The 27,527-nt window shown below is 38.2% G+C and overlaps 1 protein-coding gene across 2 annotated transcripts in view; it reads right to left on the minus strand.

Moving 5' to 3' along the window:
- Positions 1–27,053, minus strand: part of PACRG (parkin coregulated) — a 210,091-nt gene extending 183,038 nt beyond the window's left edge. For both annotated transcript variants that reach the window (XM_088532993.1, XM_088532992.1), the window contains exon 1: positions 26,872–27,053. In XM_088532993.1, the coding sequence (XP_088389119.1) occupies positions 26,872–27,018 (147 nt within the window). In that variant the 5' untranslated portion in view covers positions 27,019–27,053. The remainder of the gene's footprint in view (positions 1–26,871) is intronic.
- Positions 27,054–27,527: the final 474 nt, after the last annotated feature.

The raw sequence follows: 27,527 nt of genomic DNA on the forward strand, positions 1-27,527 counted from the left end.
GCTCTGGGGATCATCCGCTCCCACCAACCTGCTCAAGCAGGCTGTGCTTCAGGAAGGAAGTTCAGGGCTGTATTCAGTCGAGTTTTGAGAAACTCCAAACATGGAGCCTCCACAGACATTCTAGACACCTTGTTCCACTGTTCAGCCACGCACAAGCTAAGACGTGTATCACAGCCAGGTGGAATTGCCTGTGTTTCAATGCGTGCCCACTGCATCTCAGCCTGTTACTGGGCACTGCTAAGAAGGGGCTGGCTCTGTCTCCTTTAGTGTCTCCCATAAGATATTTTAATGGGCTGACACCCCAAGCCGCCTTTTCTCCAGGCCAAAGAGGCCAAGCTCTCTGTCTCTGCTCGTGTAAGAAATGGCCACACTCCCTTTGTGGCCATTTGCTGGACTCTCTCCAGCAGCTCCAAGCTCTTTTGTACTTGGGGGAGCCCAGCACTGCACCCGCGCTGCGGGTTGCGGCCTCACCAGGGCTCTGTGGAGGGGACGGATCATCTCCCTCAACCTCCTGGCAACGCTTGGTTAAACTCTCTGGTGTTCGAAGTTAAACACTCCTTGAAAACAATTGCTCATAGTTTAGTTTGATATATATCAGTTTCACAATCTCTAAAAGAAAAGATACTTCAGTAACTGTGGAGTTATAAAAGCTGTGGAAGATATGTGAGCAGGAACTATTATTTAGTTATAAGACCTACTAACATTATAAGAAGGAATTAATTTGCAGTAATATAATATTGGACAGTCAGATGAGAACAACTACTAAGACTACTGATAAAGGTCAGAATAAAAGAGGTATTGCAGCTAATCATAGCACTGAAGGAAGTCATATGTCTAAAAGAAAGAAAAGGATGTATTCGTAAGGCCTTCATTAATTTACTTTAAGCTCTTGAAAAAATTCATGCCTTCGAACCATATAAAAAGCACGGTAGGATTCTATCAATCAAACAGAAGGTTTTAATCTAGGAAATTTGCTGACACAAGGCAATATAAAGCGCTTGTTATTAAAGAGCTTCAACATTTTGTAGCTTCTCAAACGGGTAATAAACCTACAAGTGCAGAGTACATCACCAGTCTCAATAAAATTGGTAGTTCTTTTAAATCTGACAGCATCAGAAATAAAACCCAGATGAGCTACGTGTAAATGACTAACCCAATATCAGTCACTCCTTCTGCTATCAGGCAGAAGATAGGGGCATATATTTTTCTTCAGAAGTTGTAGGATTTTTCATGGAAAAAAATATAAATGGCTATATTTGTATTTTCAGTATAGATGCACATTAAATATACATTTTAAAGTTCAAAAATTAATAGCCATTTTGCTTTTTAAAAAATTACATTAATTCAGGACCAACTAAATTAAAATGCAGTTTTCCAAACTTACCAAGGCATTTTTTTCTGGAAAGATATAACTTCAAAAGTAAACAAGTAAAACATTTTACAACTCTTATTTTCCAAATACATTTCTTCAGATATAGATAGATGTGGGAGAAATGAAAAATTTGGTAGGGATTTTAAAAGATCACATTTTATTCAATACAATATTTTAATTAAAAAAATTAACATTGTTCTTACTGAAGATTACATATATCTTCTCCATTTTCTAATTTTATTAATTACAAGTGTTACTGATTACAAAGCTCATGTTTTCCATCCTTATTTTTATACTTCATTCTCTAGAAACCCCAGATTTTGCAGTGTATTATGAAATAGTCATAGATGAAGTTCCTGTCTGAAGTCTTGACTGCTGCGTTACTCTATTCAGTACTTTTTCAGAAGAAATAAGTGCCTTCTGCTTGGCACTTATTGGCACTTTTTCCTATGAAGGCTGACTTAATTGAAACTATGATTTAGTGCAATACCAAATACTGAATATTCACACTAATAACTCACTGACAAGTTACTGAAAATATTTATATAGTAAATCAGTACAATAAATAAAATTGAAGGACCCGTCTGTCTCCAGAACTGCTTTTCCTCTCACTGTCTAAATACTCAGCTTTAACCAAATAAGGTATTAAATCTTATATTTCCCGTCCCTCTCATTTTCTGGGATTGGCTTTCCTCCACATCTATGGCCAGAGGGGATAATCAGTGAAAAGAAACTGTAGAGCTCTTGCCTCTTCACACCTAGTGTTATGTTGCCCCTGCTGCAATACTTTCTAAATCATGTAACTGGAAGAAACACTCGTTGTAAGTGCATCTTATCAAAACAACTAACCCGAGTTCACCTTCAGGTCTTTAAAGAAGTGTCAGTTGAAATATTAGCAATACAAACTGCAGACTGATAATTAGAGAAACGGTTTTACATCTTCCCCTTACCGATGTCAGTTAATAATAAATAAATAATAAATAAACAATACAGTATTGTAATAAATGCCATGATACCTACTAACTAGAGTTACGCATGCTCTAGGGCACTAAAATAATGATGTGCACTATCATAAAGGTGTGGTTGTTACTTCAAGAAACGGCTACCCACGCAAGTCTGCTTCTGGTTAGCTAGATACAGCGGCAGCTGCAAGGGAGCTTTTGCTTTTTAGAGGAGCTTTATTTATGCTGTGAAGAGGCAGAAGTTTGCTTTCAACAAAAAAAAAAAGCGTCCTGAAGACGCTCAAATTGTACATAAACCTATATGACAATTCCTATTTTGAATTGCATGGGCAATCTTATGCCCAGAAACTCTACAAAATTCAACATTCTTAAGCAAATCCCAAACTAGTAAACTAGTAAATACATCAGAAAAGGAGGGGAAAAATATCATGATCAAATGTTGGGACAAAGAGACATTTTTAAATTTCAAATGTATGATGACACTGGAAAATATTCTATCAGATGAAAACGCTTTTGATTATAAATCTATTTTTTTCCACCAGCCTTGATGAAAATTTTGTTAAATGTAACTAAAACTTCTTGGTGGTTTGGTGTGTTGGTAAATAAAACCAATGCTTAGTTTCTAGCATTTAGGATATCCAGCTTCACATTTAAAACTATCTACATCACTGAGTAAAATGTTTTAAAATGCTTTCCCTTTTTCTGCCCACTCAATAATGACTTAAATTTTCCATTTTCAATAACTGAAACTGTATTAAGTAGACAATTTTACATAAAAAACCTAAGAATGTAACTGTATTACAAATTAGAGCCAAAGTTGTAAACAATGATAGAAAAACATGATTTATATGCGTATATATATATATATAAACTAGCATCAAAAGGACAGATTTTTTTTTCAATATGCTGACTCATCAACTTGCCTAGAAATAGAGATATTTTCAAAATCTCTCCAACGTCTACATAAAGAAACACAATAAAATGCATGGCCAATCCAAATGACATTTGGATAATATATGTGGAGTTACTATGAATAAATTTCAACTGATGCAAACTCTTAACTTTCTGGAAGAAGAAAAGACCCAAATGAATGCTAACGTTCAGTCTAATTTTAATCACTGATATGCAAAAAAGGTTGTGACTTTCTGATATGAAATAGTCCTTGACTTTCATAATTCTTAAGCACTTTCTTTTATCATTTTGCTGATATATGTTCTATTTTAAAATCAGAAGGATAATGGATGTGCTTCTTAAACAGTAAATTGGGTTTTATATCAGAGACCTGTCAGCACCATGACAGGCTGACCTGACAGTGATCTTACATTCGCAGCTCTCCTTCATGGCTGCTCTTCAAGGTGATAAGGTCACTCTTAAGAAAAGTGCAGAAGACTGCCTGATCCCGCAGAAAAATTCTTAGAGTCATAACAACATTTACTGCAAACCATAATCCTTTTATGCTCTTTGTAACTGATTAAAAGCAGAGCTATCGTTTGCTGTCATGTGTATTTTCATAATCAAGGGCATTTAAGATTTAGGCAGATAATGTAAATTAAAAGACATTTGTTTTTTCTACTTCAAATATATATAAAAAATCAACAAAAAAGTGTGTTCTCTGTCAGTGTTACTGATAAATGTATCATAAAAATCAAATTTTATGTTTGCTTTTAGTGAATGACTTCTTTGATTTTAGCCATTTTTAAATAGGGGAATGGCATGAAAACTGCATCTTAGAAGAAACATTACATTTAAGATTTTCCTTTTGTTTTGCATATGAAGTTGCAATAAAATAATGAAAATCTGTGTTCAAAAGAAAATGATTAATGGCAACATCACTTTCTACAAAGTACTAGAACATCCTGAACTCCCAGTTTGGTTCAGCAAGTACTGAGGAACCTCAGTAGTTCACAGTACATATTCAGATTTCCATCGTTAATTAATTTGCTATGCTGATTACTTCAAGCCTATTACAAAATGATAATGATTTTTAAATCTGCTCACACTGTAGGAAGAAATTGTTTTGTACATCTTATTAAATATAATATGATTGATCATATGATGAAAGAATATTGGAATCAGCATTACTCTATAACACAACATGGATAAGATAAAAAATTACTCATATAATTAAATACTAACTGTTCCAGTCTTACTTGCTATTCTGTTTTGCAGCCCTCCTTGTTCTGATTGTCTTGTTGAGGCAATGTTTAAAACCTATCTTACACAGAGTATAATATTTGGGGTTGTTATGGAACTTATCAATGAGAGTTTTCTAAGTTTATTTAAAAAAAAAGCATCTCAAATTAACTTTTGAGGGATTACTGTAGTATGTAAGGACATAGAGTATAAAATGTTAAATATATAAATGAGTATTCAAAGCCCAAAACTGTAACAGTAAAACTGTACAAGCCCATTCACTAATTCTAATGTTTATACAGGGAGCAGACTCCTATTTATGAATGTCTCACTAATACTAATAATATTTTACCAAATTTGCACTTTTAGGTCTGGAATGTGTCTACATATGTATATACGTCTCATTAAAAAAACCTGATGATTCTTAGCATCATATATACATGCTTCTATTGCAATAATATTTTATAAATAATTTAAAACATCTATTGAAAAATCATAAAAAGCATGGGCACAAATAGGTAATGGTAATAGCATGGGTAAATAGGACACAAACTGTAGAAATACAGTAGGAGAGAATACAGAAACAATGGAATAATCAAAATAGGAAAGAAAAAAAAAAGTTTATTTTTATGACTTCCTACTACAGTCTTCACCTATGCCATGTTATGAGAAAAGCAGAGTATTTTTCAGAACTGCATGAGTAACTGTAACTCTTCCTCTTTCACTCTTCCTCCAGAGGGACTTGGCATATTTGCTTATGAATAAGGCAACAGGTGTTCACGTCTGTGACACCAACCCAAAATTCTTTTTAATTTTCAAATTAAGTTTCCCTACACCTTTTTTATGATGGCTCTTTCTGATCACTATAGACAGCTTGTCATTAGCTGACAGGGAATAAATGCTAAAGAAAATCATTGCTGAGACTCATTAAAGTTTGAGAATAATGGACCATTTGGCAGAGCTCACATTGTTTTATACCCGTGCTTGTGACACCACTAGATTATATAAATAGGGAAATTAAGTCATGATGAGCTGCTCTCTGTTTTTAACACCAATCCACCCTAGAATTTCACTGTTCTACTCAAGTATAAGAAATACCAATCTACTACACCATGACCAGGTAGGTGGTATCTGCTAAAATGACGAGTCCATATAATTCTCCATATACTGTACGTATATGTAGCCTCCTGCTAAGTTGCCTCTTGCTACAAAATCCTCGTGCCTCTCTCCTATACCAAACTATTTTCCTTCAGATTGGCACTGTCCTACTTTGTTTGAGATAATGATTCAATCCAGTTTAATTAGCTCCTGAGCTAAGATGGATAGAAATTGTACTCAGGTGGGACTACTCAGTATTCCACAATAACTCACACGAATTTTAAGCAAAACAGGTCTAGACTTTTAATGATGTTTTGGTATATAAAGATGCTAAGTGAGATTTGCAAAAGCATGGGAGTTTCTAAAATTTGGTCTGAAAAATCCAATAGCAAAGTAGCAGAGAAGAAAGACACTGATTTTACAGCTCTAGTGCTAATGTAGGGCAAAAGCCAGTGTTGACTCTTCTGAGCTAGTGTCATTCTAGCTCACAGAAGTCCAAAAGGGCACATATTCTCAAGTATGTTTCTGGTGATTATCAATAGAAAGCACTATCAGACTTTATTTTAATAACTCTTAAGGTAAAGAATTTTAAGGTAAATATTTTAAAAATATTTATAAATAACTTTGCTGCCCATGAAAACCATCAGTGCATTTGCAAGTTAAAAACAAACAAAAATGCATTTTGACATCTGGTTTTGCATTGTTACGTATCTACCATAGTGAGTATCACAAAATACTGTATTTCAGTGCTGAAAATATGTTATATCAATATAGCATTTCTATAGTACCAGGCGTTTTACGTTTACATTTTGTTGAATAGTAAATGTATGCTAATGACAGTTTGAGATGAGATAAAAGAAATCCACTTTAAAATTAACTACAATATTGATGAATATTGATGCACTGCATAACTAAATTTTTACCAACTCTAGGACAACTGTGAAATTAAAGAGTGCAGATATTAAGAATCAAACAGTTATGCAGTAGCAATTTACCCGTCGTTTTATTATTTTAATGTATTTGTGTTTCTAGAACCATTATACTGCATATTCTCTTCTGCTTTTCTTAAAGTGAAATCAAAGTAATTTATAATGCCATTATATGTAAGCTTATTGGTTATTTCTGAAAACCCTGGAATCAACATGTTACAAAAAGACAGAGAATAGCACAGAGACAGAGGTAAATATATATACCTTCTGAGTCAAAATATGCTTTAGCATGTACTACACCGCAGGGTGTGCAGCATTCCCTCTTCCTTTCTTGCCTTGGATCTGGCTGTGCTAAGGTGTTTTAGTGCACTAATTCAGCTGGGGGAGCAGAGATTAGTTTCTACCAATTTAGCATGCTCCCTCCAAATGTAAAAGTTGCCGTCTGTTCTTTCTGGTCACCAGCCCACTTGACATGAAGATCAGAAAGCAACAGGAATGGAGGAATATATATTTATACATATGGACTCTTTTGTGGGAAGAGTGGATTTGAATCTCTTCAGGCTGAGCAGGGAATCAAATTTGTCTTCCACTACTTGGCTGAATTATCTCAACATTAGTGTACTAGAAAACAGCAGCTGTAGCAGTAGCTCAGGGAATGAGTCCTGGCCAAATTCATTCCAAGAATACTGGTGAGAGCTGGAAACTCTGAGAAACACTTCACTCCTCTGATTCCAAGTGGATGAGGCAGCTCCCTGCACCTCCGAGTCACAGAGGATGTATCCGCGATGCTGAGATTCCTGGCACACCACATGCATCACATTCCCTACTGAGCAGGCCCAAGAGGCACCTCATGGGAGCAGGAGCTCCAAGGACTCCCTTTTTGGGGCCCTTCTCCTCAAGGCTTTTAGACAGGGAGCTCAGTCACAAAGTGGCAGATTCTGCATTGCTCCTTGAGGATCAAAAGCCTAAAATGTAGGATGCAGTCTATGCCCACCCTTGCATTTGCAATGCCTCGTAATGACTGCAATGCCTAATTAAACACTATCTGGTACCTGGTTTCAGACACTTAAAAAAATGACATATACAAAACACATAATTTATTTTTTAATTTACTATTTAGACAACTGCTTTTTTCATTCAACCAGTAATATTAATATACATCATATAGTTTTACATTTATTGCTAAGAAGGAACAGAAGAAAGAAAAGCTGCAGCCTGCAACTACACTGATGATTGCCTCTTGATAGATGGAAAGCAGTAAATACCTGCACAGAATACCGTGTGATGTATTTTTGTGTGTATCTTCAGAAGACAACGAAATAAATTTTACAACAACTAAACATACTTTGGTCTTGCATGTCCTCAAAACTTGATGAGAAATTGTACTATTTTAGATTTTAATCCACACACATCAGCATCAGTACCCAAATCTTCCTGTTCAGACAGCCTTGGAATGCCTTTTAAGGGCAAGCACAGGCATTTCTACAAAGACCATCTCTAAGAACAAATCCTTCTAAGGAAGCACAACAAAACAAACCTTCCTACCATTTTGTCTTCTCTTCCACAGTACTCAACAGCACATGTGTCTTATGACTCTGCCCTGCACTATTTGTCTATTTGTCTATTTGTAGTTTTCTCCCTTCCCTTTTGGAAATTAGGCTTAAAAAAATGCAGAAATCAGCTCTGGTGGATCAACAAAAAATATTTTGGAAGAATATTTCAAAGAACATAGGCAATAGTGTTATGTGCTTTAACTATATGCGGAAGGTAACCCTTCTGCAGCCAGATGGAGAAAAGACTGAACATCCAGCCAAGTTGAGAAGGCAAAAGGAGAACATAATTTTAAAAACTGTCAGAAGGGACAGAGCACAGGGAAGGGCAGGTATCTCATTCAAGGTTTTTTCTTGCTTCTCAGTTTGCTCCTTGAGAACTAATGAGTAAAAATGAAACAAGAACTGTAGAGAGCATTAGCAAAGAGCATAAGCAGTAATTAGTATGAATCATAAACATAATTAGATAAAATTAAATGAAAAAAAAAAGTTACGCTGCAAAGAAGTCTCCAAGTTTCACTGGAGTGAATGTGCAAAATTCATAAGTATTATAATTTGATAAAGGTAACTATAATCTTGATATAGTAAGGAATGCAAGTATAAGGAAGGGTAGTCCTCTCCATAATGAGTTCGAGCTATGCATACTAATAACATTTTTATAACAGGATCTCTATCATGTTCTCTAAAATTTGTTCATAGTGCTGAATGTCTTAGAATTTTACAGCTAGAAATTCTTGCTATGGCTTCATTACATGCATGGACTCAGCAATGGTAAATAAAGCTAGATAAGGACATTTACGATATGACATCCTTTGTTAAGCACTGTTGATTATTATCAGGATTTTACAGTCAAATAAATTTTAGCATGAATAATTTCGAGCGATTGAAATGAAGATATATCTGACCTATATATCAATTTCCCAGATACTTGCTTATTAGATTTAGTTGCATTTGTCTACATACAAGGATTGAGCAAGAGATTTTAAATTCAATTTAATTAATTAAATCATTACTGTTGCAATATAAAGTACTAATCTAAAAATAGCGAATTTAATGTTGCACGTGCAGTCTCATTTCTGACCCTTGTGTATTTATCCCAAGGACTGAATGAGACACAGATACTAATAAAATTTTGTAATCTATAGCATTGTTCAAAATTATAGCATACTTTAAAAGAACAAAGAAACAGCAATTAAGCATGGGCAACCTGAAAGCTGCTGTTCCCTAAATTTGGTGCCCTTTACAATTGAAAGAGTAGTTGTTCATAAGCAATCCATTGCTTTTTTTGAAAGGAAAAAGTGAACCAACACTGGCAACTGTAAGAACCTACTCCCCTCTCTTTCTCTTCCAATCCACAACTTTCTCAATTCGGTATCAACATAGGTCTGTGATTAAATGGTGCTTGTGTCACCAGGTGGGCTGGGAGAAGAAAGGAAGGGAAACTTATGGAGGAACAAAATGTCCTAGACGGGGGAAGCATTTATGGGGAGTGGGAGTCCAACTCTATTTCTGCTGTGAGGAGTTTTGTCAGGTTTGATGAAGGCCAGTTCTGAAGAAGGGACAGCTTGGCCTGGTTACTTATAAGTAAATATACGTATGTGTGTAGGTTTGTATGTATGTGTGTATGCAAAGCTCAGAGCCTTCTGTAGCACTCATTTTGTGAGAGAAGCCAGCCCAGCCTCAAAATGCTTATGCAGTACCATTCTATTATTAGGCCACAGTTCTGCTGTAAAATGCAAGGAAGGAAAAAAAAAGGAAATGAGACAACTATCAACAATTTCTATTTCAGCAAAAGCTGAACAGGATTTCTTCTTATGAAATACATACCATAGCCTGATGGCCTTTCTTACACCAAATTAAAGTGCTGCAACAAATCCTGCAGATGTGACAGTTTTTCAAAGAAAAGAATGTAAAAGTGGGAAAGGTTATGTTATCTCTATTAGGGTTGCTAGCAGTTCCCCCATTACCTACAAAAATATGAATGAAGACTGTAACAGGAAGGAACTGCTACATTTTGCCATTGTGAACCCTTTTCAAGAATTTATAATTCAGAGAAGCAATCTTGAACTAAATATTCTTATATCAAATTTTTGCTAAAAGAGAAAGGTCTTTAAAAACACTTAATAATGATCTTTTTTTAGTATAGCCAAGTTAGTTGCTGAAGGAATGAAGGAAAAAAACTAATGATTAATTTTATGACTGCATACACATTTTCTCATATATGTATCTGAAAATGCTTTAAATAGGTTGGTTTTAAAACTTCGGAGTCATCCCATATCCAAAAGGTATGAAAATAGATTTCAAGATATGAATCCAGATAAATTAACTGTGAATATAGTCATTATAGTCCAAAAAAAAAGAAAAGAAGATTGTCCATAGTTCTTTGGAGACATGCGGTACCTGCATGAACAAAACCCTGAGCAACCTAATGTAATTACCATACATAAACACATTTTTTAAACTAACATGAAACAACTTAGTGTTTATACTTAGGTTAAAAAAAAAACAACTTTTAGATCTTGTAGTTGTCTCCAGGCACTACATAATACAGCCTTTTATATTTGGGAAAAAATGGCCATACAAATTAGTAGGAAAAAAAAAAAAACGTTCTTCTCTAGAATTTAACTTCTCTACCAATGATCCTAATCTGTACAAGTTGGGCTTTCAGCCTTGGTTATAACATGCAGAGTGTTTTGCTCTTTGCTGGGGGCCTATTTCCTCTCCAGCGCAGGCAGGGGGAAGACACCCGCACTTACTGCTTTAGAGCCATCAGCAGTGTTTGACACTGGAGACCACAGCGTGCCCGGGACCTGCCTAGGGGGCTGCCAGAAATGAGTCAGTCACTCTGAACTGCAGAGGTCGTTTCCTGCCCCTCAGCGTCAAGGCAGTTCTGATGGGTTCTTTCTTTCTCACTCTGAAAGCTTTTACTTGTATCAGGGCGTGTGAATTTGTTCCTTTGCTTAACCCAAAACTTTATGAGAGATCTTGAGACAATCCAGACTTTGGTGCCAACAGAAACTAGTAGATTCCTTATTTTGTTTCTTTCCTGCAAGTATAGACAGCTGCCCTATAGTTATGGTTTAAATAACTGCACTTCTAGAAAGGAGAGATACCAGGAGGGAACAACAGGCAGAAGACACTCAGGATCAAACACTGCTGATGGGGTTGATGAGGTACCTGTATATCTTACTTTCCTTGGGTCTGTGTTGGAAAGGATATGGTTCATCAGGCAGACTAATACACTCTATATGCTATATTCACAGCGATCGGTTTCGTTCAATTTTGGCAGCCCACTGAAAGCATATATAGGCATTAAAAAGTAGTATTTTAACACAGAATGTGGATTCGTTCAGAAAGCTAAGGAAAAAAATGATATATTTTTAAGAAAGCTAAATTAAATATCCAATACAAAGTCTCATGCCAGGAGTAAAATCCTAGCTTCTTGAAAGCTATAAAAATTCCCATGGCCTTCACCATGAGTTTTCAACAAGTACCTTAGAATAAATTAAAGTTGTCACTAAATATTTATGTTCTGTAAGTCTATTAACTGAGCTCATAGCTCACTGAATAAATGCTTTAAAAAAATACAAAATGGATTTTTTTCAATGTGGGAAGAATTTATTATCCTATGATACCATCTTATCTCTATCATTCATACCATTTTATTTCTATCACTGAAAACAAAATAAGTTTTCTAATAGTAATTTTCCATAAAATAACTATTCTTGCAAGAATTCCTTTTATTACTCTTCCCAAGACACAGTGTGGTGCAGAAGAACTGGGAAATTAAGTGGCACTTCCATGTTATAAATTGTTCTTCACTTACATAAGTTGCAAAAACCTTCTCATCTCATAGGCTTACTCATATAGATTGCATAAATTGGAAAGCTATACTGTATATTAATGAGTACTGAAAAAATAATGTTTTGGTCTTATTCTTAGTCATTTGCAAACACAGACAGTTGGTTTATAGACAAAACAACTGGTTCTTCCAGACATTTAATTTTTATCTATGACTTAATTATATTTTATTTGTTAAGAACTTAACAGTTGCAAGGCTGGCTTTCATGAATTCTACACAAATGTTTATATACAATAAACTATCCAATACAAGTAAAAATGTTTAATTTTATTGGTAACTTTGTAGTTGAAATCTCTCAACTGCTTCTCTGCAAGCAAAGTCTTTTTTCATGGTTAGCTTGCTTTGTTTACATATGTCGTTTTCCAGAAGACATATGATACAGTTTGAGAAGTGTTTCTTAAATACGCCTTATCTTTCCAGTAAAATTCATGCATTCAGAACATTCAAACGGGGAGGTTAAACAATAGGCCCCAATAAACAACAAGGTACTTGCCAGGTAACTACATAACGGAGTATCAGATTCTCTAATCCTAGCCATAGGGAATAACACCTAAGGCTAAAGCTGGCAGTCAGAAGGTAGAGGTCTATCCTCTGTCTCTGCAGCAAAATCAATAGTACTTTCTAGTAAAATGACCACGAGATCTGCATCAGCAGCTGTGACTGTGCAGGCAGGTGATGCCACGCACTCCCTTTCCCTGTGGAAATCAGTCAAGTCGCTCATGTTCTGGCAATTCCAAAACTGAGGTTTAAGAGACACAACTGATTTTCACATTATATTAAGAGTACAGAGTTCATCTTATGTGTTCATAGATTTTTGGTTCATTTTCAAAGACTGGCTTCTGTCTGAAAGGATCTCCATCTTTTTCTTGCTTCTACTAGTCACTCCTGTGATTACAGCACTTCATTTAGTTCATATCTCATTTTCTTTACAGCAAATGGAAAGAACGCACATGGCTACACATTCTACCAGAGATTCATAAGGAATAAGGCTTATGGTATCGATGCTGTCAGTATGCTTGCCTATATTCAGTCCTAGTGATATATACCCGTTGGGGTACTGAATCTCAGGAAAAGGTAGATTTCTAGTGTAACGAGCTGCCTGTTTTGTGAAACTCCTGGAGGACAGAGAAGAATGCTCCAAAGGGCTCCAGTTGAGAGGCCTCTCTCGCATTTTATTAGACACCAAATACCCTATTAAACACCAGGAGGAAAATCTTCATTCTGAGACTAATCATCCAGAAAACCAAAAACGGCAAGACATCAGGCTTTGTTAGTCCCGATGCTCATTGAAGTATTCAGTACAACTTCATGATCACTCTGTGATTTTTCATGCAGTAGCCTAAGTTTCCAATGGTTAGCTTGTAAATACTAGACAGCTTTAGAGAGTCCTTCTGAAAGGAACCACCCAAGAACCATGAAGATATTTCAGAAAGTCTCACTTTCCAATGCCTCTTATTTCCTTTCTCTAGAAATATACTCCAAAATGATCATTCTAATCAGTTTATGTTCCTTGTAAGCAGAGGAGATGTTAAAACAAGTCCTTTGACAGATACTTATGTATTATTCTATTGCTGACACTGAACCTGTGGGCCTCAAGTTTAGTGAAATGTTTGCTGATTGTGAGGAAATGTGAAGGCCTGTTCTGCTGTGTGTCCTACTTTTTCAGGGACTATAACTTGAGCTCGTGCTCATTACACCGTTAGTGAGAAGATACGGGACTGCAGAACAACAACTCACAAAGCCAATCCTCTTCTCAGAAGGAAACCTTGTAGTAGTAGTCCCTTAAAATGCCGAATATGGAGATATATGTGAATTTCCATTTCTCTCAGAGTTCAGTCACTTGAATCAAAGGTTTAAAGCAGAAATATCTGTCTACTAAAAATCTAGACCTCGAAATTCTCTTCTGAAGACTAAAGTACTCTCAGTAACATCCCCTTAAATAGTTTTAGGATCATTTTGCATATTTACCTAGGAGTTAGATTACATGCTTGGGAGGTGCATGACTGGGTGGTGGCTCAGTCCATTTCTCCCTTTAATCGACAACGCTACTTTGACTTCCCAGCAGCATGCCCTCATCATACAACTGCAGAACTGTCTTTGCTCAGTGTGCCCAGAAGAAAGCGAGAGTCAAGGCTTCAGAATGGAAACAAAAGGCAGCTACTTCCCATCTACTGGGAAGATGGTTCAGTTAGAAGTAACATGACTTGCATTTAGACTTTCTAAAGTTAAAGGTGAAGCTGAAAAAGAAATTACTGAATTCCAAGCAGAAGAAAAAAATCAAAAAGGAAAAACCAAACAACTACAAAAATGACAATGAAACACCACCAACATTCTTTCCGAAGGAGGTCACTTATATCTGTTGTATTTTCTGCCACATTCACAGCTGTCATTTGGATCAAACCTCTCAAGATTTAGAGTGAACCTGAGCAGATGCATCACAGCGTAAATTCAGACAAAAACAAATCACTTAACCGAGAGACTTAGAAAATCACTCTCTTTCCTTGCCACACATTCAATCGGAAAAATCCTTAGATGTTCATAGAGGCTGTCCTCAGGGTTAGGCAGGCACTGGGAGGTGCCTTTTTGGACTGATTTTTAAAAATCAGACTCTATGTAGAATTTAGTCATCTGCTTGGGGTACTGTATTGTGGACCTTATCCTTAATCCCTGAGTAGATGACACTGAAAGAGAAGATACTGCAGCTTAAGGAAGAAAGCAAGCCCTGGGTAATGCTCCCTGCGCGTCTCTAACTACAGGAAGCCGGGATCGCAGCTGAACACTCTAGTTAGGCTGGAACAGCCTGAAGGAGTAATGGTTTGGGTAAGTTTTAAACAGATTTGAAGAAAGATGATTTTTTTTCAAGGGTTGCACCTTTAAGTAGCTTTCTAACTGCAGTACTTTTACACAGTGAAACCTGTGAAATTATTCAACATCAGTAGTTGGTCTATTCTCCTAAATCCTATCGTGCTTTCAATAACATACCACAAAAGTGGTTTTCTAATTTGCACCAGTGTCTCTTTAAGTATTTAGCCTTCTTTATTGGCTCAAACATTTAGCATTAAAAACATCAAAAACAGGTATTTCTCGATCAGTCAGCAAAGGATTCATATAGGAAATTTTAATAACTTTCAAGTCTCACATGAGCAAACTGTTTAAGATGCATTACAACATATGAAACTTGTATATACCGTCTGTCTGTCTTAAAGAAAAATCAAACCACAAATCCTCACTGCACACTACAGCGCAACCAGTGAAACATCATTCTACAGAAGCTTTTGGCCAAAACAAAAGCAAACAACCCAGTAATTTGTTATACCTTGGGACATATGAGGAACTTCAAATGGAAAAGGTCAGATATGAATCTCAGCTAGAGCTGCTTTTTGAGTGACTGTTTTGGTAATGAGAACAAACTTTTTGCCTGTATTTTATAAGTTTAGAAGTGCTTAGACATATAAATGCTAAATATGCCATCTTTCTTGTTAACTGTGTTAAAAGAGCACTTACTTAAAACCTGTAAAAATCCAGCATATTTTGTATTATAAAAGAACAAGGGTTCTCTGTTCCACTCGCTGGAAGCAGAAGAACAAGTGAGAGAAAAGAAGGAAAAATACATGATGGGAATGTAAGACCTTTTAAGGCTCAAACTGGTTAAGGCTCAACATCAAACTGAAAGCAAATTACTACCGTTCAGATTTACTAATGGCAGTTTAGGGATTGCCCTGCCAAGTTTTTTCAGTGTCTGCTCTGTTGCCACTGGCCAGCAGAACGTCGCACCAGGTGGAGGATCTGCTGCTGCTAAAGGGCCGCCTGTTTATTCACCCCGGAAGAAACAATTTTCAGTTCTCAGTGGTGAGGGAGGACAGCGAAAATGATGACCCAAATAATAACAAGCCTCTTAAAACCCAATAGTTTCCTCAACAAATTTATTTCCAAACATCTGAATGATGCATACTGTTGGCAGGCACAGTATTGTCAGTACAATTTTTAAAAGATTTTTTATAAATGGTGTTATAAAGATTCCTTTCAGGTAACACCAGACTAAAGAGTTTGTGAAATCTCATGCAAACTTGAATGTGCAGCTGACTGATTTCTACTGACATTTTTTTTTTCTTTAAGTGACAAATTATATTTGCTGGACTTTATACAATTTTATTGCATTGCCTGAAATCTTCATACTAGGTGAACAATTGGATGACCAAAAATCCTCAGACGCTATCAAATAAAATATTAAGAAAAGACTGTTGTTCTGAATAATAATAATAATATTATAATACATTTTATGTATGTCCAAAGGCATACCAGAAGCTCATAAAATATTCACGACTTAAGGGGGAGTTAAATAGAAGCCTGAAGAATGATAAAACATCACTTTTGTGGGCTTCTAAAGGTAGTATCTCTCTGTAAGGGAATGGCTAACTAAAATATTTACGCAATGAAATTTGACTATTCTATGCCAGATTATATATAAATATAGACTAGCTGTACAAGCCATGCATACTAATAACTGGCAAGCACCTTCTCAGGGAAAGCAGACTCTCTAGTTATAACTTACAAAAAGAAATCAAAAATCAAAAGTTGAAAGAAGCAAATATGGAGCAGAAATATAAAAGCAAGTTTCTAACAGTGGCACATTAGTTAAATTAGCTGTGCACTAGCATGACTTCCAGATTACTGGACTCTCTGGTAGTGGAACCTCTGAAAAAGGTTATCTTCTAACTCAACCAGAAGTTACACATTTCATGAAGAAATCACTTTCTGAGTTTGATGGGGGTATTTTATGCAGGAGAACAAATCAAGCAATACTAATTGTTCCTCTGACCTTAAACTATTAATCTAAAACCTGACAAAACAAATGAAGGGCACACAGATTAGAAGAGCAGGAGATGAGATAGTAAAACATTCTCTAAATGATGTAAAAATTCAGCTAATACATGTACATCTTCTTTGGAAAATAATTTTTCAGTCTTACCTATGAAGCTCCAATTTAAAAATATAATGAGCTCATTCCTTAGAGATTTCTTGCAGTAAGAAAGAGTATCATCTCAGGTATTCTAATAAGGCCTGGGTAGAAGCTTTATAAGTACATCTTCTAAAAGGTTTCTAAGCCACATGGAACACTTTCCCCCACCCCAAGAATTGAACATTATTGCAAGAGAAAATCACTAATACGAAAAAAAAAAAAAATGAGAGAGATGAAGGATATGTAAAGAAAGGGAAAAGTGAGCACAGAGCAAAAGATAACTGTAGATGCAAAGCACTTATGTTGGACTAAATGAAAAACAATAGGTCAGTAAGAAAAACAGGAGCATATTTTATTTTTTCTACAGATTTTAAACTGGCTCATTATTTTTTTTTCTAAATCAAATGATTAGTCTTAAAACAGAAGTCCTTGAAACTCAGGACATGGTCATATATGGCTCTCCCAATTCTATCCAAACTGAGCTTGCAATAAAAGGAAACCAATTCAAGGTATATCGATTTTTTAGAATAGCTCTAAAACATTATTATAAAAGGATTTAATATAGGAAACAATATTTCATTCCACAAATCGTGAACTTAATCAGATAAATTTCACAAAATAATAACAGCAAAGAAATCCTATCTAATTATTGAAGGACCAAAAGATGTGCTAAAATTGGTACATTAGAAGACAATAGCTAGACATATTTTCAAGAATAAGCAAGTAAGTTCATGTTATGCACAAATAATTCTTCATTTTGTATAATAATAATGAGGTGTAGTGTTTAGCTGTTAGAGAAACTAATGACTACCTTATGCACACAAGACAGACAAAGAGAAAAATAAGGTTCTGTACCCCTGGATTTACGTTTACGTCACTTTGGTACAGAATACTGTGCATTTCTGACCAGTAACACAAAATCTAGTAATATGAGCATCATTAATGAAATAAGCATCAAAACAAAGCTGTGAAGATCTATTCTTCCTCCAAATATTTTTGTATATGGGACTTCAACTCTGTGCCATGCCTCTTTCAGGTATTCAAGAATTTTCATCATACACTCAGTTCCATAGTGTATTTTATAATATATTTTACCCCTGCCAATAATCATGCAGGGCTTTTGTATCATCTGCAGTATATATTTCTTTAGATGAGTGATAAAATACCTAACATTAAAAAAAAAAATCACTGAGCTAGTACCATCCTAAATGGAGTAACGATATTAACTTTCAGTGAAAAACCATGTGCTATTCATATCTTTCTGCCATTAGGCTGAAAACAAATCTGTATTTGTTCTTGCTACCAAGATATTGCAGAAACATGGATGCAGACTAACTTTTTTTTTTTAATGTAAATCTTGTTTTGAAACAGACAACAGTGCAAACTTTTAAATATGCATTCACAGATAACATCGCAAGGATAAGAAAAGCTAAATTGAGTATGTACTATCTTAGCAAGGGGCAGTTTTTATTATCTAATCAAAGTCCATTCTGCCAGATAAAAGGCCTTGATTCTTCAAGTAAGTTCTATTCTGCCTCTAGAATCTTATTGCTCTCAGGCACAGTCCCTCTCCTTAAACCCATCAGAGGAGAATTTGCAGCTATGTTAAGTGGCATATTTGTAAGGTGCCCACAGAGTCAGAGTGTAATAGGAACCTGGATTTCCACGCGGCATCACATTGTGCCGACGTGCTGCACTCTCCTGACACAGTACAAAAAGGTAAGAATCCGATGTGCATTTTATCTAAGAAAGGCAAGTATCAGAGAGCAGTACATTTTCCAGCAAAACATAATGTAACTACTCTGTCAAAATAAAAACCTGTGGCAAACTGCGTGCATGAGTGTCAAATATACCAAGGAACTGGCTATTGTTGGGAGGAACTACTAAGTCTTTCGCGGGATTTTTTTCTGTTATACATATAAAAAAGTATTACAGGTTTCATCAATGTATCAACAGCATTGTTTTGTACTATCTTTAGGGTTTACATTAATTGGCATCTCAAAATGGTTAAGAAAACTTACTATGAGGAAAAAAAATCCTCCTAAGAGGCGGTCTCTAATTCTGAGAGACCACTTCAGTTAATAATAGACCGGCATATATACTAAGTGGAAGCATCAAACGGAAGAAGAAAACCTCCAATTCCCTGCTATAGACTCCAGCCCTTTCTGCTTGCAGCAGGCAACTGGCTTCATCTGCCCTATGGAGAAGTCCTGGGAACACAATCAGCAGAAATCACTCTGGGTTAGTGCTCACCCGTAAGGGATTTGTACATCCCCACTTTGGGAAGTGACATTCAGGTCTTCTCTTCTTTCCCCAGTGTTATCTCCCTGCTTCCTCCAGCTGCAGCGGGAGCTGGTAGATGCTGTGAGGTTTCTCCATCCATCTTTACCCACTTAGAGCCACTTACACTGGTGACAGGAGGAGACTGTGAGACAAGCGACAACGTCCAGAGGTTGACAGCTACAGACACTGCCTGCTGCCTCTAATCCTCACAGCATTTGTATTTGGCAGCAGTAGCTGTTGGAGCAGACTGTACAGAGAGAGTCAGTTGTGCTCAGAATCTCAGCTGATAAGTTCCTCCTGCTGCTACCGAGTTCTGGTACAGGATATTCATACTGTTCTGGTTCTAACAGGCAACTTTAGCTTTATGCTGCAGCTGACTACTATAACCAGAACTACATGGTAATACACAGCTGTTTTGAGGGTGAGAAGGGAGAATGACTGAAATCTAAAGCATATTCTTAGTTGTGCTATGTGGTCTCCCCCTTCATGTTAGATAAAACAATAAACCTGTTAAAGTGACAATTCTCAAATTTCTTTTACCTTTTCTTCTCCTGGTTTAAAAGTCACTTAATCATCACTAATTTATCTGATTTTAGTAGTAGTTGAGCCATAGAGCGGCCATAAACCAGCTTCTTATGCTAGAAGAGGTAGGATCATAGGAAAATTCAGGTGGAAGGGACCTCAGGAAGGCTCTAGGCCAACCTCCTGCTCAAAGCAGAGTCAGCAATAGGATCTGACCACGTCAATCAGGGCTTTTCCAGTTAAGTCTTGAAACCCTTCGTGGACAGAGAATGCACAGTCTCTCTTCTCAGCCTGTTCCAGGGCTTCACTCATAGACCTTCGGTGTCCTTTTTTCCCTCATGCCTCATTCCGATTTCTGCCTGTTGTCTTTCACCCTCCCACCACGTACCACAGTGGCCTTGTCTTCCCGGTAGGGGCTTGGAAGATTTACCACCCCCAGGCTGAACATGCTCGATGCAGTCAGTGAGACCTCATGAAGCACGTGCTCCAGCCGCCTCAGGGACACAGAATCCAGCTTTGGTGTCCGCCTACGACAGGCAAATGCTGCCTCTTAAACCACCTCTATTTTGCTTCACAGACTCTCTGTGCTGCCATCTCCTATCCCAGTCAATTTTCCCTATTGTTTCCTTACTCCAGTCTCACTCTAGCCCCTTCTTTTTGGCTATAACTCTTTCCCTTCAAGAGCTTTCATGCCAACACACCTTGTGCTGCACTGCCCATAAACTATTCTTTTACTTACATTTAAGTCAATATTCCACCTGAATAGGATATTTTGTTCTGAGATGATTTTACAGGGTGCTGAACATTCTCCTATAATCCAGCAATGGAATCAAGCACACATTTATCTTTAAATGTAGGAGTATTTTTTAGCATCAACAATAAAAGGTCATACAGAAATGTGAACATGTGAACCAATACAAGTGGTATTTGATTCATTCTGAAGACATTGTCAAACTAAACTAAATTTAGGACTCCAGCAGGACGTAAAGACCACAGCCATTTCTAGGCACGTGCAAATTGGGCACACACAAGATCATGTGTCATGATTTTTAGATTTGACTGTGAGAGACCTCATCGCACCTAAACTCCTAGCAACTAAACATCCAATCAAGATCAACACATCAGGGCTCAGATTCACAGTTTCAGACCTAAATCTTATTGAATTCAATTTCATTCTTTCCTTTGAAGCATCGACATGGTACAAATAATCCAAGACTCCTTAGGCTGAGAGAACAGATATGAGCCTCAGTTTCTTTAAGGTATGAAGTTCATCAGCTTTCAGAAGGAAAGAATATGCACATACATGCCTAGGAAGGGGTTCTACTGGCAAGCCCTGATGCACGCATGCAAAGTATTTTCATTCTGAACACTTTGTTCTGAATTCCTGTATCTGGGGCTAAGCACTTGAAACCCAAGTGTCTGCTTCATTCAGTGAAACACAGGACCAAGATGCTCATATACTCACACCATTGTTGGATTTCAATTTGTATGATCAGTCCCTAAACATGTAAGAGTTTTTATCTCAGACCCATACAAGAAATTAACCTGTCATTTGCTCTTTCATAGTAGTTCTAAGGATGCAGTTTAAAGCCATTTTATTTCAATGCCAGAACTGAATTTGACAACTGTCCTTGCAATTCATTTTTAAAATAGTCAGTGAGCATACTCTATTCATTTGTTCATAAAAAAATGATTAGCAGAGGAGTCTTGAAACATCACTGCCATTACTTTTTAAAATAAATTTAGATTTACCGCCTCTATGTATGAAATTTAAAATGTTTCAAGGTCTTTCCCTGTGTAAAATATTGTGAAAAAAATAATGAAGTGATTTAAGACAATAAGAAATGTCAACCAAAACATAAAATTGATTCTAACTGATAGTCCGCTTGTTCTCCATTTTCAGTCATATGATGAAATTATACCAAAAAAGAGATATACTGGAGATTAAAGCAGATTAGAGATTTGCATAAATTAAAGAGCAATGATTTCCTCATACTTGAGAATATTAAATGTTTTCACTGTAGCTGTAAAATATATCAACCATCCTGCACATTTGCAAAAATTAAGGACAATTTTAAAAATCTTTTAAAATATCAAGAGCAGTATGATTAAATCATATAAATTATAACTGAAAAACAGCATGAAATACAGCTCTTACACTATTTTTCCTGTATATTCTACTTTTGCATTACACTACCAATATGGCCATTACAGTAAAAATGAGCAGGAATTTGGAAGGATAGATAAATGATAACCTCCCTGAGATGAAACTTTCCATGTTTGGATATAATGGAAGTGAGGTGGCTCACCAAGTCAGTTGCCTGACTAAGTGCTAGCACAAAGGAGGAGACAGGAATGTGACACAGGAGCAGGCAGGACTTCAGCAGCCTCAACAGTTGGTAGCTTATGTTACGGAACTGTATGTAGAGTCTGCACTGCTGTGAAACAAAATGCTGCATTGCTTTTAATTTAGGTTTAACCAGGATCCCAGTCTCGTTCACTGCATGGCCCCACAAGAGTTTATATTGCTCACAGGAAGAATAAATGTCTGGGGGTGAAGAACAAAACCTTTCAATTGCACTGCAAGTTTATGCTGCCTTGAGTGTTTATCGAATTACTTTGTTAGAACTCGCTTGCACAACAGGCTTAGCTGAGTGAAGCTGGCAGTGCTGCTGGTGGGAGGCTTCCCCACCCACCCAGCCTGCCCTCACAAAACACTTGTGTTGACTTTAGTGATCCTCAGAGCTGATCCAACCTCCTGTGCAACTACGAGGCACACAGTGTAGAATCAGGAGGAAAGGCAGAGACCCACAGCCAGGGTAGAGGAGCCTCGCGGGAGCAGGGGCTTCGCTTGCCTGGACCCTTAAGTCTGCACTTAGGCCCTGAGACAGGCGAAACACACGGGTGCACCGTTCAGCAGGGTCAGCTCAGTGTCTGCCGACACAGTGCAAGTGTACACCAGCACACGAGAAGGGGCGTGTGTGCAATAAAAAGTCTGAAACAGGAGATGGAGAGGACCGCTCCAGCGCAAAATGGACATATTACTGCCCAATAAACACTTATCAAAATGTGCCTTTACCTTGACATCTGCTTGCCCATTTTTTTCAGATTAAATTTAGGCATTCTAGTAAAAAGATAAAACTTGCTTTTGTAAAGCCATTTTCCTACAGGCTTAAAAACAATGATTACACACCGTTACTCCTACAACACAAATAACAGACTTCTAGTTACACAGCATGAATGAATGTGAATAGGTACCAAATCCCAAGTAAATGAATGACATTAACTCTGTGGCTGAAATGAAACTTTTGCAATGAGTTACTATCCAGTGTAAAGAAGTCCTTCACAACACACAGTATTGAGATTATTGCGTGAAAGAGGAGTTCAAACATCATAGACAGAGATCTCAATCCAGGCCAGGCTGTAAATGAGGACTAAACCTCATTTGGATGGAAATCCCAAACTGCAATCCAAATAACCTTTGTTTACCTTAAGGCAATTATACTTCTTTTAGGAGATGGGAGCTGTGCTCCTGCACATACCTGAAGTTTTCTCAGGTTGAATAGCTCTGCTTTTGGTATTTGTGATCCAGGAACCAAAAAATTCAATCCAATCTTCCCTTGATAAATCCATCTAGGAAACATTCACACTTTATGCCTTGCATACAGGCACAACGAGGCCACAACTGATGGCAGTTTCTGACTGCTTTCCTGCAGTGCAGATGGAACAGTGAAATTTTCTAAATAAAGCTTCCAGGTTTCACACGAGGCCAGGAAGATCTGAATTCAGTACTGTGGCCAGAAGCAAACAACTGCCTGGTGCAGAAGAGGACACAGCACACAGCGCTACAGAAGGAGGGAAGATAAACTCTGCCCTTCCTGGCAGAGTTTCTGCCCTGTTTCTACACAGGGAAACATTCAAGGTTCATGAAAAGAAACAGAGACGAGAAGACAAATTTGTAGCTTTATTGGCTCATGAGAGAGGATGTGTTAAGCTCCAATTCAACTCCGAAAATACCAGATCCATCCTAGCCCAAAACAGTAGACTTAAAATCCTGAAACCAAAGCTCCCAGGCTCCTGCATGGATGATACATTCACAACACTACATTGGCTAGTGACTTTCCTGCCTTACCTGGTTTTATCCCTATGAATCTATTTTTTTCTTAGCTCAGTAACAGAACTGCAATGGGACAGATGGAGACTGTTTCCTATACCATCTTTTCTACTTCAGCTACTCTGTAGCTTGCTGGTTGAGAAATGCTTCTAAAAGCAGAGAAAGATCTGAAATCTGAAGCAGAGAGGGAGAGAAAGACCTGAAATCCCTACCAACCTTTCCCTCTTAACAGGAAAACCAAACCTCCATCTTTGAAAGTGATTTTACTACTAGATTATTACAGAAGAGTGGGGCACTAATATTTATTCTCTCATGCACAGAAGCAGAAGGCAAAAAAACAAGCTTTGCTTAATTCTGGGGAAGAATAGTCCTGCAGTCCAGATTCACTTAAAAACATTTTTCTACTTGCTACTGTGCATACAAGTGTTCAGTTTTATTCCTACTTCTACCCATGGATTACATGTGAAGTCAAAGCACCTCCCATGGCATTCCTGGTTCCACTTGGAAGACTAAACCATTACAATGTAAATGCATCACACCTAGCTTGTTAGTGTAGAAGAGTTTTACTGAATGTAATTCCAAATCTGAACTGCTAAATGTATTTTCATTTTTTAAAGAAAATTATATATAACAAAGCACCTTCTTCAATTCAAGAATGATATTGTTGGTGAATCTTTGTTGATTAATGTATTTAAAATAATAATTTTTAGATAAAAGATGCCAAAGCTGAGGAAACACCTGAATATTCTACCACAGTTACCACAGGCCTATCTTTCTGTACTGATTACTGGCTGGCTCCTGGCTGCAAAGTCAGACTTGGGAAGACAACATTATCCTTGACTGACTTTATGAAAAATGACTCAGAAAAACAGTCCTTGCATAAGCACTATCAAAGAATTCTGGAACCTTTGGTACAATATTTACAACTACATATGCATAATGGTAACTCATTAGACTCTATGGTCACTGTATACTTACATCAAATCCGCAACTAGTTGTTTAACCTGGAGATGCTGAACACGTTGCTGACAACACTGTTAACGGAAAGAATTACTGTGCCTTAACTATACGTCTGCTCTGCCTTTAAACCTCCAATCAGTTCCTAAGCCTTCCATGAGAAATTCATCGGTGATTTCAACCTTTGAGAGTACTTAATAAATCTGAAGCTCCATTTCATCAGCTGCTGGAGAAGGCAAAAAGAACTCCCCCTTCTGCATAGACACAGACTCACAGTGAGATGTTATTCCTAAATCTACCCCAACATTTTGAGCATTGACCCCAGGAGAGTAATTCCTGTGATTGCCTGTCCTCATTCGGAGCTTTTGCAAGAAACGGCCCAGGCATCAAGAGTCCATCATCAAGGACCCCTAAAAGTTTGCCTGTCTCCTAAGCAAGAAGTTAGGAACAGGCTCTGTGGAAAGGGTGAGACCTTCATTAACCCGCCTTGCTGATGGGCGCTGGGAGAGGCAGGGAGGGCAGCCCAGGAAGAGGCTGCCCAGAGGGCTCAGGGAACCTGAGCTCAGCGGGGGTGACCTGCTCTAGTGACAGCAATAGTCAATAGGGGCTTTAACTGCCCCTTTGCTGATTTTAGAGTATCAGGTAGCTTAACATTCTGTTAATGTTTAGAAAGCTAGAGTCACAGTCATAAGTTAAAACTGTAGTTATTCAAAAGGAGACTTAAATTCTCATTAATCTTAAGGTCTTCTTTTTTCCTCTTTTTTTTAAGCCTTCTTCAAAGCCTGCGGAAACTCCACTGATTTTTCTAGGTTAAGTCAAGTATCTTTTACTTATCAGTACATGAACAAATATCCCTACAAACTGAAATTTTGTGTGCGGAAGAGGAAATGTTTTTAAAAATTAATCCTTAAACTTGCCAAAGTGTTACAGTTTATGCCACTTATCTCTAGAATTAACACAAAGAAAGCAGATGATTTTTAAAGCAAAACTCTGGTTTTGCTTTACAGGCTTTCTACTAGGGTTAAGCATGCTTTAATTTTACTAACAGTGGAAAAGATGTTGACTTCTATGATTCTTTTTCAATTTGAAGATTGTTTAAAAAATGGACATTTAATGGACTTCTTAAAATTTTAACAGAGAACAATATATTGCAATAACTGCTCAGGTAAAAGAGGGGAAATCATGTATTTCATATCTGTTATCAATAGATATCTGATATCAAAAGATATAAAATAAAAAACCCTGAGAAGACAAGACTTTCCTCACAACTTGAATCGTACCACAAGGTAAGCAAATAATAACCTATCTAGGAGTTTAAGTACAGATATTTGTTCATAATAACTTGTCCATGTTCATGTTGAACATTTGCTTTCTTTACTATTGCAGTTTTATTCCTAATATCTAATAGAAGCAGACAAATAAACCAATATAGAACAATCAATGCTGAAGTATTTAGTCCTAGTATTCACTTGAGTACTTCTAAAATCATTAAGCTCAGTCAATTAATGAAAGGGAGGTTGCTGGATTAACAAATTTGTTTCAAATCAGCATTTGTTTCAATTTGAGTATTCTATAGTGGGAAAACCTTTTATTGCTTTTCAAGCTTATTATAAAGATGAAATGTGTTTTCTGGATCCTTACCACCCAGTGTGACATTCACACCAAATTTGTACCAAGAAGCATCGGCAATGACTGTGTTTCCACAAAAGACCACAGCATCGTGTGGCAGGGTTTGCTAAAGGCAAGGTGCTAGGCCTTGTGTATAGTTCTGTGTTATACATGTGTCTATGTATGTATGTCTGCGATGTAGGTAATTCTACGTGCCATATTGGCTAGCACGTTGATACGGCGTGCATTGCCAACGGAAAATAACACAGAAATGTGGTGGCACTAACGCAGCGCACCCCGAGGCACCGGCATTTCCAGGGGCTCGGGCTGCCGCCTCATGGCAACGCTTCCGTGAGGTCTGAGGGCAATTCCAGCAACTGCCAAACTGCAGACGCGCTCCTGGCAACCCACACACCTTCCTGCCAGGCCGTGCGCCCGCCCGGGCCTTGCTGCGCTCCCCGGGCGCGGGAGAGCGAACCCGTTACCGGTTAGCAGCGAGCGGGCGCCAGCGGCGGACGTACCACGGTGTTTTTCATCATGGCTTTGACGGTGAATCCGTCGCTGACCTGCTGCTTGCTTTTCTTCACGTGGCCCAGCGGCTCCTGCTGCTGGGGCCGCCTGTCACCTACGGCCTTTGGGGGGCTCGCACCCGCCTTCTCCACTACCATCTCCCCAGCAGCGCCCGCCAGGGAAGAGCGCCCAAGCACAGGCTGCAAAAAAACCCCAACGCCGGCGGTTAGAAACGTCTCTGCCGCCGCCCGCCCCCCGGCAAAGCACCCCGCGCCGCTCCGCGCCCCCCCGCGCCGCTCCGCGCAGCGCCCGCCTCGTCCCTCCCGCCGCCGCCCGCCGGCCTCACCCCGGCGCCACCCGCAGGAGCGTCCCGCGCCCCGCCCGTCGCTAGGCAACGCGCAACGCCGCTCGGCCACGCGAGAACGACGCGCCCCGCCCGCCGCGCCCCGGCCCGCCCGGCCCGCCGCCGCCGCCATGATAGGTGAGTGCGCGCGCGGCCGCGCGGAGCCCGGATGTGGGTCCTCCCCTGCCGCCGGCCCGCGGCCGCCGCTGCCGCCCGCCGGGAGGGTCGGCCGTGGGGCAGGGCTATGGGGCACGGCCGTGGGGAGCGGCGGCTGCCCCGGGGGCCGGCGCGCGCGGGAGCCGCGTGGGCTCGACGCCCCGGTTC

This window comes from Tinamus guttatus, unplaced genomic scaffold (assembly GCF_059628265.1).
Source record: "Tinamus guttatus ecotype Peru unplaced genomic scaffold, ASM5962826v1 Tinamus_guttatus_pri_ptg000473l, whole genome shotgun sequence".
NCBI classification, from domain to species: Eukaryota; Metazoa; Chordata; class Aves; order Tinamiformes; family Tinamidae; genus Tinamus; species Tinamus guttatus.